The sequence below is a fragment of the Ursus maritimus genome, unplaced genomic scaffold (genome assembly GCF_017311325.1).
Source record: "Ursus maritimus isolate PB19 unplaced genomic scaffold, ASM1731132v1 scaffold_11, whole genome shotgun sequence".
NCBI classification, from domain to species: Eukaryota; Metazoa; Chordata; class Mammalia; order Carnivora; family Ursidae; genus Ursus; species Ursus maritimus.
Window position 1 is genome coordinate 62968077 of NW_024423453.1, and position 15594 is coordinate 62983670.

Genomic DNA, 15594 nt, shown 5'->3' on the forward strand with positions numbered 1-15594 from the left:
CTTGGCTCATCTTTCTCCTAGGGAAGATGGGACCCTCCCAGGTTAGAGTGGGAGAAAGACCTGACACCGGCTGGCAATGCCCCCACCTGACAGAGAGAGAGAGCTGGGACCCAGAGACTAAAGGGATGTGGGCAAATTCACACATCAGACCAGAGGCAGAGCTGGGTTCAAAGTCAGGTATCTGGCTTCTAGGGCAGCACTGGGTCCCCTGCTTCAGTCTAAGTGATGTAGGTTCTTACAAAAGGAAGAGTTTTGCAGAGGCTCTAGGCAGCTCTAGGTCTTCTAGCAGGGAGATGCAGGCAGGCAGTCCTGTTGTACAAACTGCAGAATCGAAACAGAATCCCAGGTCCTGTTCCCATGCTAGCCAGAGAACCACTGTGTTAGCTGGAAGGCCTTCCTGGTATCTGGTGTCACCCTCACTCTTACCCACCTAAACCCACTGGTCATGGTTCTGTCTTTAACATCTAAACTCAGCCTGAGTCAACAAGTGGTGTTTGCCTGCCCATGGAGCACGAATTCTGTGCTCAACATAGAAAGACAGCTTTCTTCCCCCATGCAAGGAAAATCTGTTTGGGTTGGATTTTCATAGGGTAGAATATGGAGAGAGAAAGAAGAGAGGGGAAATCTGATGACTGTTGTTTTGTTTCTTTTAATCGCTAGAAATCTCTGATCTACTGGGTGCTGAGCATATCACATAATGTTTTCATAATTGTCAATTGCTTTTCCTCAGTCAAAGTGTTCAGTCAATGGACACCAGGGGCTCTCTACTTCTTCTTTGCTTTTGCTTTCTTTCCTTTGCTTGCTTTGTTGAACTTAAGAGATTCATCTTGGCCTTGCTGGCCAGTGATTGCAAGTGGGAAAGGGATAGGAGCATTGAGGTTCAATGTCTTCTTCTGAAGTTTCAGATCCAAAATATCAAAAGTTATTTGTATCTCATACTGAAGCAGCTCCTTCAGGCATTCGATCTGGATATGAATGGCCTCACTGATGAGATTTTCTAACTCCTGGAAGAAATGGAACATGGTTGGTGATCAGGGCTCTGGGGAAGGCTGAGGCCATCTGCACATAGAGTCCCTCCACAGGATCCAATTCTGAACACATCATCTCCTTTTTTTGTATTCTGGAACTTTCCATTTCCACCACCAGCTTTCTTGGCCACCCTTCTCCACCCTACTCTGTGCTCTGAAAGGCTGACTTATAAGGGCTTACCTCTGGCTTTAGGTTGAGTTCAGCCAACGGGAGGCCCTGGCAGGAGATCTGAGGCTGGAAAAAGAATGAAGTGTCTCTCCTCCTTCCCGATCTGCTGTGGGTTGGCCATGGCTCTAATCCTCTACCTACAGCTACACCTCCTACCCCATGGCCCTCTCCCATAGCTCTCTTTTTGGGTTCCAATGACTTTCTTTCCTTCTCCCTTCAGGCCTACTGTGCAATAATCCTGTTTGAGTGGGTCATTTATTATTAATATTGTTCTGGGCCTTTAGGCCAGTCCCGTATACCCCTACCTTCATCAATGGATGTTCCTTTTGTATATCATCCCCCTTCCTTACCCTCCTGCCCTTATCTCATTCTTACATCTCAAAGTTCTAGTAGCAGGCTTCATCAGAAGAAACAGGGCAAGTTGCTCAGAGAGTGGGCATGTCCCCAACCAGCCAGCCATGGGAAGAATGGAAATTCAGCCACTATCTGCCATGTTAAAAGGAGACCCTCTCTGTCATCTCAGTCAGGACAACGGCATCATGGAATCCTGGAGACATGGACCACGTATCTGTGTTTTTCCAAATTCCCTGACTGAGCAACCAAACATCTGAGGAAAGTTTGTGCTGTCTTGAGGGGCGTTGGGGGACGTACTTGGAGTACCTGATTGCCTAGAAAACATCTCTTTGAGATCTCACATTCTAATTTAAAAACTCATGCAAAATCTTACATTTGTCCCAGAATATTTTCTTGGTTGTTTTTCTATAAAAATAATGTTCTTCCCCTAAGTCCTTGGGGAGGATTGTGCTCCAAGAGGATACATCATGTTTATCCTATGGTGGTCAGTGTCCCCAGCTCAGGCACAAGACTAGAGGCACGCAGTGGAGAGGACTCTAGTCCACAAGCTCCACCAGGCAGGGACCAGCAGCAAAGTAATGAGGGCTGGCAGGGGAGATGGGAGGGGCAGGGAATAACAGCTGTGTGAAGAAGCAGGAGTGGGAGGGAAGGCAGCCCCTTGCATTTGTGGCCTTGTCCACATATTCTAGAGTAAGGAACCCCAGAGTGGGTGGAGACAGGCTGTAGTTTAGTTCTGTTGGGTCCTTCCTTGCTGGACATTTTAATGCACTAAGATTGCATGGCAGCCTTATGTGCTATTTCTCTGGAAGACTTAACTTTAGAAGAGCCTCATTTGTTCTGTTGTGTTGATTTTTCTTTAGAGATTTTCTCCATGTTTTATATATATATTTAAAGGAATACTTCATAGGACCATTCACTCTTTGGCTGCCAATTTAGAAACCTTTTGGAACACATAGGCTCTGGGACTCTCCACCACCTCCGAGCCCCAATCCCACCAACACACGCACACAGTTGTGTATACACATATGCACAGACTTGTCTCTATGTTCAAAGAAGATGCAATAGTTATGATATAAGTGCCTATGTCTAGCTTAAAAAATGAATTTGGACTCTGCCAGGCCCTTAAGAAGTTGGTTGCCCTGGGGCCATGCTAGTTACCATTTAGTAAAGACCTGGTCATTGAGACTCTGGCTCCTGGAGCCTCAGTGGTCTTAAGACTGGTCAACAGGGCAGCCCAATTTCTTAGATCCATGCCAGATTCTTCTAGGTTCTCTCTGACCCACCAGCCCCACCCCTTGGCCTACCTCATCATATCCCCACCTTGGGCTGTCCCCAGTGGTCCTTCCCTCATCATCTTCCCCCACCCCCAGGCCTTGATGGATGAAGGGCACTGAGAAAATCTGTGGTGATTCAGAGCCTGGGGTCTTCTTTAGTGGAATTTGTCACCGATGAATGTTGCAGTGGGAAGAACTTGGACTTCAGGGTCAGCCAGGCCTCAGTCCAAATGTAAACTCTACCACTTGCTAGCTTGGTGACCTTGGTCATGTTAATTAAATTCTCTGAGCCTCACTCAGAGAATACTGAAATGGGGACAGGAATAATACCTCACAGAGATGTTTCATGAAACATGCACACAAGTCCTGTGGCCCATGCTCAGTGACTGTCCCCTTCTGCCCCATCCCATGTATGCAGACAATGGTGTCCTGGCTGTGAGTGTGACTCCAGCTGCCATGTTTTCTTGGTAGGAACAGGCATCTGTATGTGGCAAGGGAGCATCCTCCTACCTCACAGGCACAGCCTTACCTCTCTCTTCAGAACCCGGCTGGGCTGCTCAGACCTCTCTGAGAACGTTCTCTGTAGCTTGTGCTCCTGCTCCAGGTGCAGCGCCTCCTTCAGGAGCAGCACATTGGTGCGTTTTTGCACCTCAGCCGTATTGAGCTCCGCCACCTGCTGCTCAAGCTGCCAGATGCCCCTGTCCATGCCCTTGGCCAGAGGGAGGGGTTGGGGAGGCGCACACACTTCCAAGTGTGTAATGGTCAGGTTGACTTCCTGGTCCTGGCCCAAGACATACTGATAGAGTTTGTAGTGGCGGATGAAAGTGTTGTGAAAGTAGTCGCAGAGGGCCAGCAGGTGGGTGGTGTTGAACTGTCCCTGGTAATCTCTGAGTTTGTTTCCCAGGATTGTTACAGCCTCAGTGATGGAGCAGCCTGCGGGCACAGAGGGACCGAGTGTTGAGTGTGAACAGAGGTAGAACTGCATTAATAGCTGATAAATAGAGGCTCTGAACCCAGGCCCTATGAACCCAGAGTCCACGTCCTACCAGCTATCCTATATTAGCATTTATTAGCTCTTAAAAGCTATGGAGTATATCACATTTCCCCTTTTGCCTTGGCTTCTGGGAAGCTCAGTGCCAATTTTATGTCGTAACTTACATTTACCTCATTTTTATAGGATTATCCCACTCCTTACCTATATTGGACTTTTAACTCTCATTTAAAAGGTTTACTTCAGCTGTGCTTTATATTGTTTCCACTTCAAACCCTTTAGAAAGGAGACGAGGGCAAAAAAAAAAAAAAAAGGATTCTGGTAAGAGTGGAGCATGAGATGACTAGAGAGAGAGATGTCCAGGCAACTGTTATCCTTGAGATGGTGTCACAGAGTTAGGTAAATATTATGTCTACCATGCAAAAATCTGCTCCAGAGTTACACCATGGGCAATGCTTTTCTGAGCAAACCATCTTCTCCCATCCGCTCCCATTCATTCCTTTTGCTCACAACTCCATCAAAAGGGGTAGTGACTCTTCCCAGCATATGATTGGGTCTTAACACAGGGGGTGGTTCAGTAAAGGGTCATGGCTAAATGATGTGTATGCCCTGGTGAACAGACATCAGGTAGAGTGAGAGGCAAGACAAGGGACGGAGAAAGAACATGCCCCAGTGTAAGGGTAACTGGATCCTCATACAGATGCCATCCCTGAAGTGCACTGTAAACTCAGTCAACTGTCTCTTGCCCTCTGACTCAGTGTCTACATCTGCAGAATGAGAGTTTGGACCAGCTGACCACCAAGTCACATACTTTTGAGGATTCCACAGTTTCATCTACTGAAGATAGAGACCAACCGTTGGATGCAGGGAGCCTGGCTTTCCTCCTGGAGTGGAAGCCCAGCCTATGTGTAGATCCCTTTCCTTGTTTCTGTTGTGTGAGACCCCCCTGGGGCCCTGGAAGAGTCTCCCACCTTCCTAGCCAGAGGGCTCCATGCTCCTGTAGGAGGGGCAGTCTTAGTCTTGCCCACGTGGTTGTTTGTAAAGTTCTCCACACCCCACCCCCATTGTATGTTCATTTTGGTTCCTCAATCTTGGCTCTGTATGGGAATATTTACCTTAAATCTCCCCAGATTACTGAAATGGTAGGTCACCACTGTCTTAGAAAATAGTAGTAGATGGAGCACTACTCCACTTTGAGCCTCATTAAAATGTGCTGGGAAGCATGACTTGGACGTAGACTTTACTGTCCTGTGGAAGAGATGAAGAGGGGCCTCTACACTGTGCTGAACTGAAGGTTGGTGGGCTGTGTTTTCCCCTTCTTTCAAGGCAAATCGGTAGTCTCAGAGCCCCAAAAGAGTGCTTCTGTTTCAGAGTGGTGTAGAGGAAGGGTTTGGAGGCCTGGGACAGCTCTGTCCCTTTCTAGCTGTGACACTTGGGCCTTCATTGCCACAGATGTAAAATGGGGGATAGTTATATTTAGTTGATAGGATTGTTATGAGGATCAAATGGGATGATATGTCCAAGTGCCTTGCACAGAGCCTGCTACAAGGTAGTAATTAAAAAATGCTGTAGGAAAAAAAGAGTTTGTTTCTGCACTGTGAGAAAAGTCTCTTCTAGCCACATCTATAGTTCCTTCCTTCCATCTCTCCATCTATTCATCCATCCACCCATCCATCCACCCATCCCTCTATCCATCCATCCATTTACCATCTATCCATCCATCCATCCATCCATCCATCCATCCATCCATCCACTCATCCACCCATCTATCCACCTACCCACCCACCTACCCATCTACCCAAGATTAATTTGTCAACTGTTACTGAGTGCTTATTAATTACTAGGCACTATGCTAGGTCTGGCAATACTATGATAAATGAGACATATCCCTTGCCTTCAAAGTGCTCACAGGAGAGACACACAGGTAAATGTTACATGTGTAAGAGAAACAGAATCAGGTGAAGGGGAAAGTTCAGTTGAGGACAGGGATTCCCCCTGAGAAGATAATGCACGAGCTGCATCTCAGAGGCTTAGTGGGACTGAGCCAGTAAAGATAGGGAGGTACTTCTTGGGTACAGCCTGTGCGAGAGCACTGGGGCAAGAAGCTGCAAGGCATGGGTGGAGAACAAGACCGGGTTTGTTCTTGTTGGCACTTAAAGATGGAGGCAGAATATGGCAAGCACTGAGTGGAGAAGTAGGTGGAAAACAGATGGGTGGGACTTGGAGGCTGTATTCAGAATCCAGCGATTTGCACTATAGGCAGTCCAGGGTCTGCCCAGTGTTGTAAGCAGGTTGTACACATGGCTAGGCTTGCCTTGAACAACTGATGGTCATGTGGTGCTGGTGCATGGTGTGGCCCAGTCCAGATGGGAGTTGCTGTGGCCTGAGAATGCCAGGTCAGCAGGTGTGGGCAGGAGCAGATTGAAGTGGCAGGACTGATGGTCAGACATGGAGTGTGGTAGAAACCTGCACAACTCCTAGGTGCTTACTCTGGGATACTTGGAGGGTGGTGGGGCCACCAATAGAATATGATATAGGTGGGACATTTACCTCTGACATGATCCCTGCCCTCAGAGAGCTTCCAGTTTGTAGAAAAGGTAACAATTACACAAATGCTTAACCCCCAGCACAGGGCTTTGTGCACAATAAGGGCCAATGGGTAGCTAGCAAGTCAATGGACAAATGTTGATATTAAGTGTGTTGATGGAACTGTTCATTAACCACCCAACAAGTATTAGGGGCCTTCCACACGTCAAGAGCTCTTCCAGGTTCCAGGGAGGCAATGAGGGGCTAGGAAGAAAACACACGGAGTGTAACTCTGCTCAGGGCTACACAGGCTGGGTGGGCACAGAATAGAAAGAAGTGACTTTGTCAGGGAAGTCAGGGAGCAATTCTCTGAGGAGGTGATGAAAGAGATGAGATGAGCAGTGTCAGAGCAGTTACTGGGTAAAGAAAGGTAAGAAAGAGTGAAGCAGGCAGGGACAACATCATGTGCAAAGGCCCTGTGGTTGGAGAAAGCATGGCCCATTTGAGGAACTAAAAGGCTGGAGGTGAGGGGTTAGCAGGTTAGAAGACAGCTGGTGAGAGGTGAGGTTGGATTCCAGATGAGATTGGGAAGTGGATAGCTGCCTGATGGTGCTGGGCTTCCTAAGCCCCTATGGGAGGAGTTTGGTCTTCAGCCTAAGAGTGGTGTTGTGAAAACAATGCCCCTTCCACAACATGAGTCAGATGGTGGTCCTCCTCTTTCCCCCTCTCCCTCTGCTCCTGCCTGACAAGCTGGCCTTCCCCTATTTTTCCACCATACCCTGTATACCCTTGTGCCAAGCCTTGGTCTAGGATGCCCTTCCTGACTGTGGACGTACTCCTCACTCCCACGGTGCCAGCTTCTCACAGACACCTCTGGGACCATCCTACCCCCACCCCATCTTTTCCATAAACTAGTTATTTACTGTATGAAGCAAATGTTGAAAGTTAAGTTTACTGAAAATAATTTTAAAAAATTAATTTTGTAAATTTTTTTGTCAAAGAAATGGCAGTTTTGCATGACATTTTAAGATTTGATTGCATTTCTATTATCATTATGTATCAATATAAATTGCTTCTTTGAACATGTAATTTGATAATTACAATTTGATAAATTACTTTAAAATTACTTAGAAGGTACAATTGTAATGTTAAGTTAGATGTGATAGCTTTTTATTTTTTATTTTTTAAGTTTTTAAAAAAAATTTATTATTTGAGAGAAAGAAAGAGAGAGAGGGAGCATGAGTGGGGGGTAGGGAGGGACAGAGGTGAGGGAGAGAGAAAATTCCCAAGCAGACTCTCTGCTGAGCATGGAGCCTGTAATGGGGTTCAATCCCAACCCTGAGATCATGACTTGAGCCAAAATCGTGTCAGATACTTAACCAACTGAGCCATCCAGGTACCCCCATTGATAACTTTTTAATTTTTAATTTAACTTAAAAATTTTAGTAATCTTTAAAAAGTTTTTTTGAATTTTTAAAATTTAAAATCAATTAGCCAAGGTATTTTTGATATAATGTTCAATGATTCATTAGTTTAACTCTGAATTAAATACAAAGAATAAGCTTTATATATGTATAAAGCAGATGTACATACAATATGTAATCAGAATATTTATGATGTTAAAATTTGAAAGGGTGGATCATTAGGGAAAAATGTCTAAAATGCCTCCTCAGTATGATCCAGCAATTCCACTTCTGAGTATATACCCAAAGGAAATGAAATCAGGATCTTGAAGAGCTGTCTGTCCTCCCATGTTCATGGAAGGGTTATTCACACTAGCCAAGACACCTAAGTGTCTGTTGATGCATGAATGGTTAAAGACATTGTGAGACATATATAAATATAGATATAGAATATATAAAGAATATATATATAAAGAATATATATATAATATCTCTCTACCTGTATACATAGAATATTACTCAGTCTTAAAAAAGAAGGAAATCCTGTCATTCCCAATGTGGATGGACCTGGAGGACATTATGCTAATTGAAATAAGCAAGACACAGAAAGACAAATGCTGCATCATCCCACTTACATGTGAAATCTAAAGAAACAGAGAGTAGAAGGATGGTTGCCAAGGGCTGGGGGGAGGGAGAAATGGGGAGATGTTGGTCAAGGAGTATAAAGTTCCAGTTATGCAGGGTGAATAAGTTCTGGAAATCTACTGCATGGGATAGTGCCAAGAGCTAGCAATACTGTTTTGCATATTTGAAATTAGCTAAGAAAGTAGATCTTAAATGTTCTCACTACAAGTGAAAGTGGTAACCATGTGAAATAACTTATTAGCCTGATTGTGGTAATCATTTCACAATATATACGTATATCAAAACATTACATTGTACACTTTAAATATTTTTCAGTATTTTTGTCAATTATACCTCAATAAGGCTGGGGGTATTTCCCACAGAAAATACTCAGAAAATAAATAAAACGGCTTCTAGGGGAACGAATAATGGAAAGAAAAGAGATGTTGTTTTAGCATGCTGCAGTGTGCAATGCACTTTTCCCCCATTTTCTGCTTTGATTCTCAGACCTTCTCACCTGTGTCACAGAGAACCAGTAGGCACTGGGACAGTGGCCCCTGTGTTCCTTGGCCCGTCTCTTGTGCTGGGAACTATCTGGCCAGGCAGCTGATCCTGTGGAACCCGTCATTCCTGAACTTGTGTCCCAGGTCAGCAGTGGGGAGGGGCACAAGGCCAGTGGGAGCTCTGTGTTCCGTAATCACTTGGGGCTTTCCAAAAATACAGACCCCTCCCTGCCCACCACACACACACCTCAAAAAAGGAAGTGCTGAGTCCAGAGTAGGGCTGGCTTGGGAATGGCTGCTGCTCAGTTATGAGCCAGATTGAGCCCAAAGAACTCAGACATTGACATGCAAGGAGTCATGAAATGCCCACGTGGTAGAAGGATGAAGCCAAAACCCCCAGATGCCCCATTCTGCTGAGTGACCTTTACACACGGCACCTGTTCTCAGGACCTCAGTCCCCTCACCTGTCATATGGCCACTGGGTCCCTTCCTGCACCGGTATAAGCTTTGTGCTGCTTGGATTCGGTGGGCCTTTTGTTCTGTACTTTTTTTGCTTTTGGAGAGGACACAGAATATGACACCGAATACACAAGTCTCCACTGGTTTTTTTAAATAGTGCTCATGTCCGTTACATAATGACATAATGAAAGTTGAAAACTCCTCTAAAAGCAACATGCAAACAAGTGCCCCGGGTGGAGGGCAAAACCGGCACCGAAGCGCAGAAAGGAGGAAGGAGAAACACAAGGAGAAGGGGTAAGTGCTTGCATTGGGAAGGCATCCTGACCCAGGACTCTGGGGGGGGGGGCAGGAGCCATGGAGGGCTTCCTGCAGAGAGGACACTGGAAGCCCAGAGTGGAAGAACGGGGAGGTTGGCAGGAGATGGTGGTGAAGGGCGCTCCTGGAGAAGGGACCGCAGGGATAAAGGCTGGAAGCAAGTGGGGTATAGTGTGGGCATGTGCATGATTCACATGGCTTAGAGTTTCTGGGAGGAAAAGTTGGAGTCTGGGGGACTCGCCTGGGGGCACAGAAGGGCTTGGTGATGTCTTCAGTTTGCAAAGGGCAAACTCTTGTATGTCACATGAAAGAGTTGGACTTCAAAACAGAAGCTGGGCTCCTCAACCAGAATTCATGGACCTCAAGAACATCCAAGGATGGTCCTCGGGACCCACTGGCACCTTCTGAAATTGCATCCAGAATTTCACATGCACTTTTTTTTCCTGCTGGGGAGTGTGCGCATAGAAAAAATCATCACATTTCTGAAAGGAAATGAAGAACCGTGGCCTAGAGCTGCAGAGCCACTCAGAGGTCTTAAGCCAAGCAGGGAGAGGTCAATTGGGCATTTCAGAGGCATTGGTGGTGGTGTGCAGAGGAAGGCAGGTATGATCAGTAAAGGAATCTCAGAGGCTGGGGGCCTAAGGTGAAGTCATTGTTTTCTGATAATCAAAGCCGAACTCCAGGTTGGTGTAGAGGCGAAGGTGTGTGAAATTCCTGAGGTGGATCATTGCATCTTCTCTGGGCTCCGTGGAACCAAATGAACATACGGCAAGTGCTCTGTCCCTCCTCCAGCCTGGCCTGGCATTCCATGGGGCTGGGATCACCCGCATCTTCCAGATGTGGGTGGCCACAACTGCTTGGTTTGTCAAGGCCTGCCCTTGGTCTTCTCTGTTCGGCTCCCTGCAGCTATGCACAGAGCTCAGGTATGAATCAAAAAGTCTGAGGGTAAGGGCACCTGGGTGGCTCAGTCAGATAAGCGTCTGCCTTCAGCTCAGGTCATGATCCTGGGGTCCTGGGATCGAGCCCCGCGTTGGGCTCCCTTCCCAGTGGGAAGCCTGCTTCTCCCTCTCCTCTGCCACTCCCCCCTGCTTGTACTCTCCCACGCTCTCTGCCCCCTCTCTCAAATAAATAAATAAATTCTTAAAAAAAAAAAAGAGGTCTGAGGGCCCAGTCATGCTGAGTGACCTCAGCAAACGTTGGCAGGTGCTCCCGGCTACCTGTCATCCTGGCAGGTGCCCTGTTATGGGCATGGATTATAGCCTTAGCCTTAAGGTCATAAAGCCCAAGTATGGACCTCCTCCAGGGTCACTGAAGAAGGAGTCCCTGGGTTGGATTCTAACTTCCAGTCCCAAGCCTCTTTTGACCAGCTCTGGTTTTCAGCAAAGATCATCCCAAGCTGGCTCCTAAGACACACTTTCTTGGCTCTCAGACCATTCTCCATTTGCTGCAGGTTGAGGAGGTTCTGATGACTCAGAAAGCCAAGGATTAAGTCTCAGAGAGAAGCCTCTGGCTGCCAGGGGACAGATCTGTACGTGCAAGTTGCTCTTCAATAACAGGGAGTGGCTTTCATTTGCATTGGCTGATGGAAACTTCCTGAAGATGGTCCCCAAACCCCTGGAGGCCAGCACCTGCACGGGGACGCAGGCACGGGAGTGGAGGAGAGCAATGAGCAGGGATAGAACGGGGTGGGGTGACAACAGCAGATGCCCCAGAAACAGGGCAAAAAGGCACTGAGCTTGGACCAGGCACTGTGGGTGCCCTCCTCCCACTGTCCCTCATAGGCGAGGTCTGGGGCTGGGTGAGAGCAAGGGAGATGCACCACGTCCCAGAAGGGTTGGGAACAGTGAAGAGGTGCTGCTACTTCTGGGTGGGAGTGAGGGGGAGGATCTAAGTGCCACCAGTGCCCCCTGACAAACCAGTTTGGTTGCCCCTGCCTTGGCTTGAAGGGGAGGAACCAAGTCGGGCTGCAGCCTGGCTGGTTACCTTTCTGAGCACCTACCAGGGCTGGTCTGGAATGGTGGGAAGCAGACAAAACACAGGACCTGCCTCTCTGCCCCCATCCTGCATCCTTGAACGCTGTCCCCTGCCCATCTCTCTGCTCATAGTAAGGTTCTGCCAAACTCATTTACACCAAGGTGCTAATGACAGTGACAGCTCAGAAGACAGGGTATGCTTTCCTTGAGGCAGCAGAGGACTCTTGTTTGGGGAGTTCTCACTGGGACTCGTGTGCCCTGGGTCATCTCAGGCTCCACCCAACCCCTCCTAGCTCTGTGAGGAGAAGAGTAGGCACTTTACCTGTGAGAGAAACTGAGTCTCAAGGAATCAAAGGATTTGCTTAAGAACATATAGCTGGTGGTGTGGGGAAGCCAGAATCCAAACCCAAGCCTGACCCAGCTATCCACTTCCAAGCAGCCATGGGCTCTCTCTGTAGACCCTTGGAGGTGGACACTGGAGGGGACCCCCCAATCCTTTCCACCATGATTTTCCAAAGGATGTTCTGCAATCAGTATTACATAGAAATGAATGCTCTGCAGCCAGAGACTTTGAAGATATGTTGAACAGAAAGAAATCAAACAGAGCCCTTAATATGCTAGTGGACTCAGCAAATGGCCAAAAAAGGTTGAGCATATGCAAAATTTCTCAAATTTATTTGAGGCAAATAGTCTCTCAGACCAAGGAGCCGATTGTGGCAACTATTGAACTAGTCTAGCCCTCTCATGCTAGAGATGGGAAACTGAGGCCCCTTTCTGCCTCCACGAACCTGACTAGAAGTTCTAGATACCTCATGCAAGTGCAATCCTATGGTACGTGGCCTTTTGTAGCTGACTTATGTCACTTAGTCCTCAAATGTCATCCAGAATTTCCTCCCGTTGTCAGGCTGAGTAGTATTTCTTTTTATGCATACATCCCATTTTTTTATCCATTCACCTGCTGACGGGCATGTAAACCCATATGGATGGGTTGCTTCTGCCTTTTGGCTGTTGTGAACAATGTTGCCATGAACATGGGTGGACATGTATCTGTTCAAGTGCCTCTTTTCAGTTCTTGGGGGGTTTATACCCAGAAGTGGCGTTGCTAGGTCACATGGCAATCCTATGTTTAATTTTTTGAGGAACCTCCCTACTATTCTCCTGCCTACCAGGTGTTTTGTTTTTGTTTTTAAGATAAACCAATAGTCACATTAAAGAAAAAACCTACCCCAACAGCAGGATTAGAAAGATTTTGTTGACCTTGTGAAGATTTCCTGACTCTTCACTATCCTGGAACTCAAAGGGCAAATACAGGGCCATGTATTTTAGACTGTCATGGGCTTTTGCCGAAACTCTTCTCCTTACCTAAAGTGGTCCCCCAACCTCACCTGCTTAGCATACGCACCCCCTCACTGTTTCACACCCCCATTCCTCAAGAAGTTGATGTTCTTTAATAAGGAAGTGTTTTTATTTTTTTGAGGTTTTTATTTAAATTCCAGTTAGGTAACATACAGTGTTATATTAGTTTCGGGTGTACAATATAGTGATTCAACACTTCTGTACATCACGTGGTGCTCGGTGCTCATCACAAGTGCCCTCCTTAATCCCCATCAGCTATTTCATCCAACCCCCACTTACCTCCCCACTGTAACCATCAGTTTGTTTTCTATAGTTGAGAGTCTGTTTAAGAAGTTTGCATGCTTAGGGGCGCCTGGGTGGCACAGCGGTTAAGCGTCTGCCTTCGGCTCAGGGTGTGATCCCGGCGTTCTGGGATCGAGCCCCGCATCGGGCTCCTCCGCTATGAGCCTGCTTCTTCCTCTCCCACTCCCCCTGCCCTCTCTCGCTGGCTGTCTCTATCTCTGTCGAATAAACAAATAAAATCTTAAAAAAAAAAAAAAGAAGTTTGCACGCTTAATGCTAAAGAGCTTTGGCAGAAAGAACAAACTCTGGGGCCAGAAGATCTCAAGGTTAATGATGGTTCTGTCCTTTACTGTGTGATAATTTGCAAGTTACCTAACCTCTCTGAACTTCAGCTGCATCATTGTGAAATGGGTACAGAGTACCCACCCACTTACAATTACTGTGAGCATTAAAGAGATGATTTATGAGGAGAGCTCAGCACATAGGGACGGCTGAAGGGACATCCCATCTTTTCCATCCTCTAGCACAGTGCCCTGGCAATGTTTGCTGCAGAATGGCTGAGTGAGTGGGATGGATTAGACCGATTCAGGGAAGAGGCTTTGGCGGGCAGAACGGAAGTCTTCAGGCAGAAGGCTCAAAGAGACCCATTTTATTTTTTTCATAATAATTTTTTATTATGTTATGTTAGTCACCATACAGTATACCCTTAGTTTCTTTTTTTAATGATTTTTTATTATATTATGTTAGTCACCATACAGTACATCCCCGGTTTCCGATGTAAGGCTTGATGACTCATTAGTTGTGTATAACACCCAGTGCACCATGCAATACGTGCCCTCCTTACTACCCATCACCGGTCTATCCCATTCCCCCAACCCCCTCCCCTCTGAGGCCCTCAGTTTGTTTCTCATAGTCCATAGTCTCTCATGTTTCATTTCCCCTTCTGATTACCCCCCCTTTCTTTATCCCTTTCTTCCCCTACCGATCATCCTAGTTCTTATGTTCCATAGATGAGAGAAATCATATGATAGTTGTCTTTCTCTGCTTGACTTATTTCACTTAGCATTATCTCCTCCAGTGCCATCCATGTTGTAGCAAATGTTGAGAACTCGTTCTTTCTGATAGCTGAGTAATATTCCATTCTATATATGGACCACAACTTCTTAATCCAGTCATCTGTTGAAGGGCATCTCGGCTTTTCCACGATTTAGCTATTGTGGACATTGCTGCTATGAACATTGGGGTGCATATGGCCCTTTTCTTCACTACGTCTGTATCTTTGGGGTAAACACCCAGTAGTGCAATGGCTGGATCATAGGGTAGCTCAATTTTTAACTTTTTAAGGGACCTCCACACTGTTTTCCAGAGTGGCTGTACCAACTTGCATTCCCACCAACAATGTAGGAGGGATCCCCTTTCTCCACATCCTCTCCAACAATTGTTGTTTCTTGCCTTGTCTATTTTTGCCATTCTAACTGGCGTAAGGTGGTATCTCACTGTGGTTTTGATTTGAATTTCCTTGATGGCTAATGATTTTGAACATTTTTTCATGTGTCTGTTAGCCATTTGTATGTCTTCATTGGAAAAGTGTCTGTTCATATCTTCTGCCCATTTTTTGATTTGTTTATTTGTTTCTCGTGTATTGAGTTTGAGAAGTTCTTTGTAGATCTTGGATACCAGTCCTTTATCTGTAGTGTCATTTGCAAATATATTCTCCCATTCCGTGGGCTGCCTCTTAGTTTTTCTGACTGTTTCCTTGGCTGTGCAGAAACTTTTAATCTTGATGAAGTCCCATAAATTCATTTTATCTTTTGTTTCTCTTGCCTTTGGGGATGTGTCATGAAAAAGGTTGCTTTGGCCGATGTCGTAGAGGTTGCTGCCTATGTTCTCCTCTAGAATTTTGATGGATTCCTGTCTCACATCGAGGTCTTTCATCCATTTGGAGTTTATTTTTGTGTATGGTGTGAGAGAGTGGTCAAGTTTCATTCTTTTGCATGTAGCTGTCCAATTTTCCCAGCACCATTTATTGAAGAGACTGTCTTTTTCCCACCGGATGTTTTTTCCTGCTTTATCAAATATTAGTTGCCCAAAGAGCCGAGGGTCCATTTCTGGGCTCTCTATTCTGTTCCATTGGTCTATGTGTCTGTTTTTGTGCCAGTACCATGCTGTCTTTGTGATCACAGCTTTGTAGTACAGCTCGAAATCCGGCATTGTGATGCCCCCAGCTTTGTTTTTCCTTTTCAACAGTTCCTTGGAGATTCGGGGCCTTTTCTGTTTCCATACAAATTTAAGGACTATTTGTTCCAGTTCTTTGAAAAATGTCCTCGGTATTTTGAT

The 15594-nt window shown here is 46.2% G+C and overlaps 1 protein-coding gene across 1 annotated transcript in view; it reads right to left on the bottom strand.

The window, feature by feature from the left end:
- Positions 1 to 764: 764 nt before the first annotated feature.
- The window catches only part of CUNH8orf74 (chromosome unknown C8orf74 homolog), a 36105-nt gene continuing 21275 nt past the window's right edge, over positions 765 to 15594 (bottom strand). Inside the window, exons 3-4 of the mRNA XM_008705133.2 lie at positions 3355 to 3758; positions 765 to 1004 (exon numbers count right to left, since the gene is read on the bottom strand). Of these exons, the coding sequence (XP_008703355.2) occupies positions 765 to 1004; positions 3355 to 3758 (644 nt within the window). The remainder of the gene's footprint in view (positions 1005 to 3354; positions 3759 to 15594) is intronic.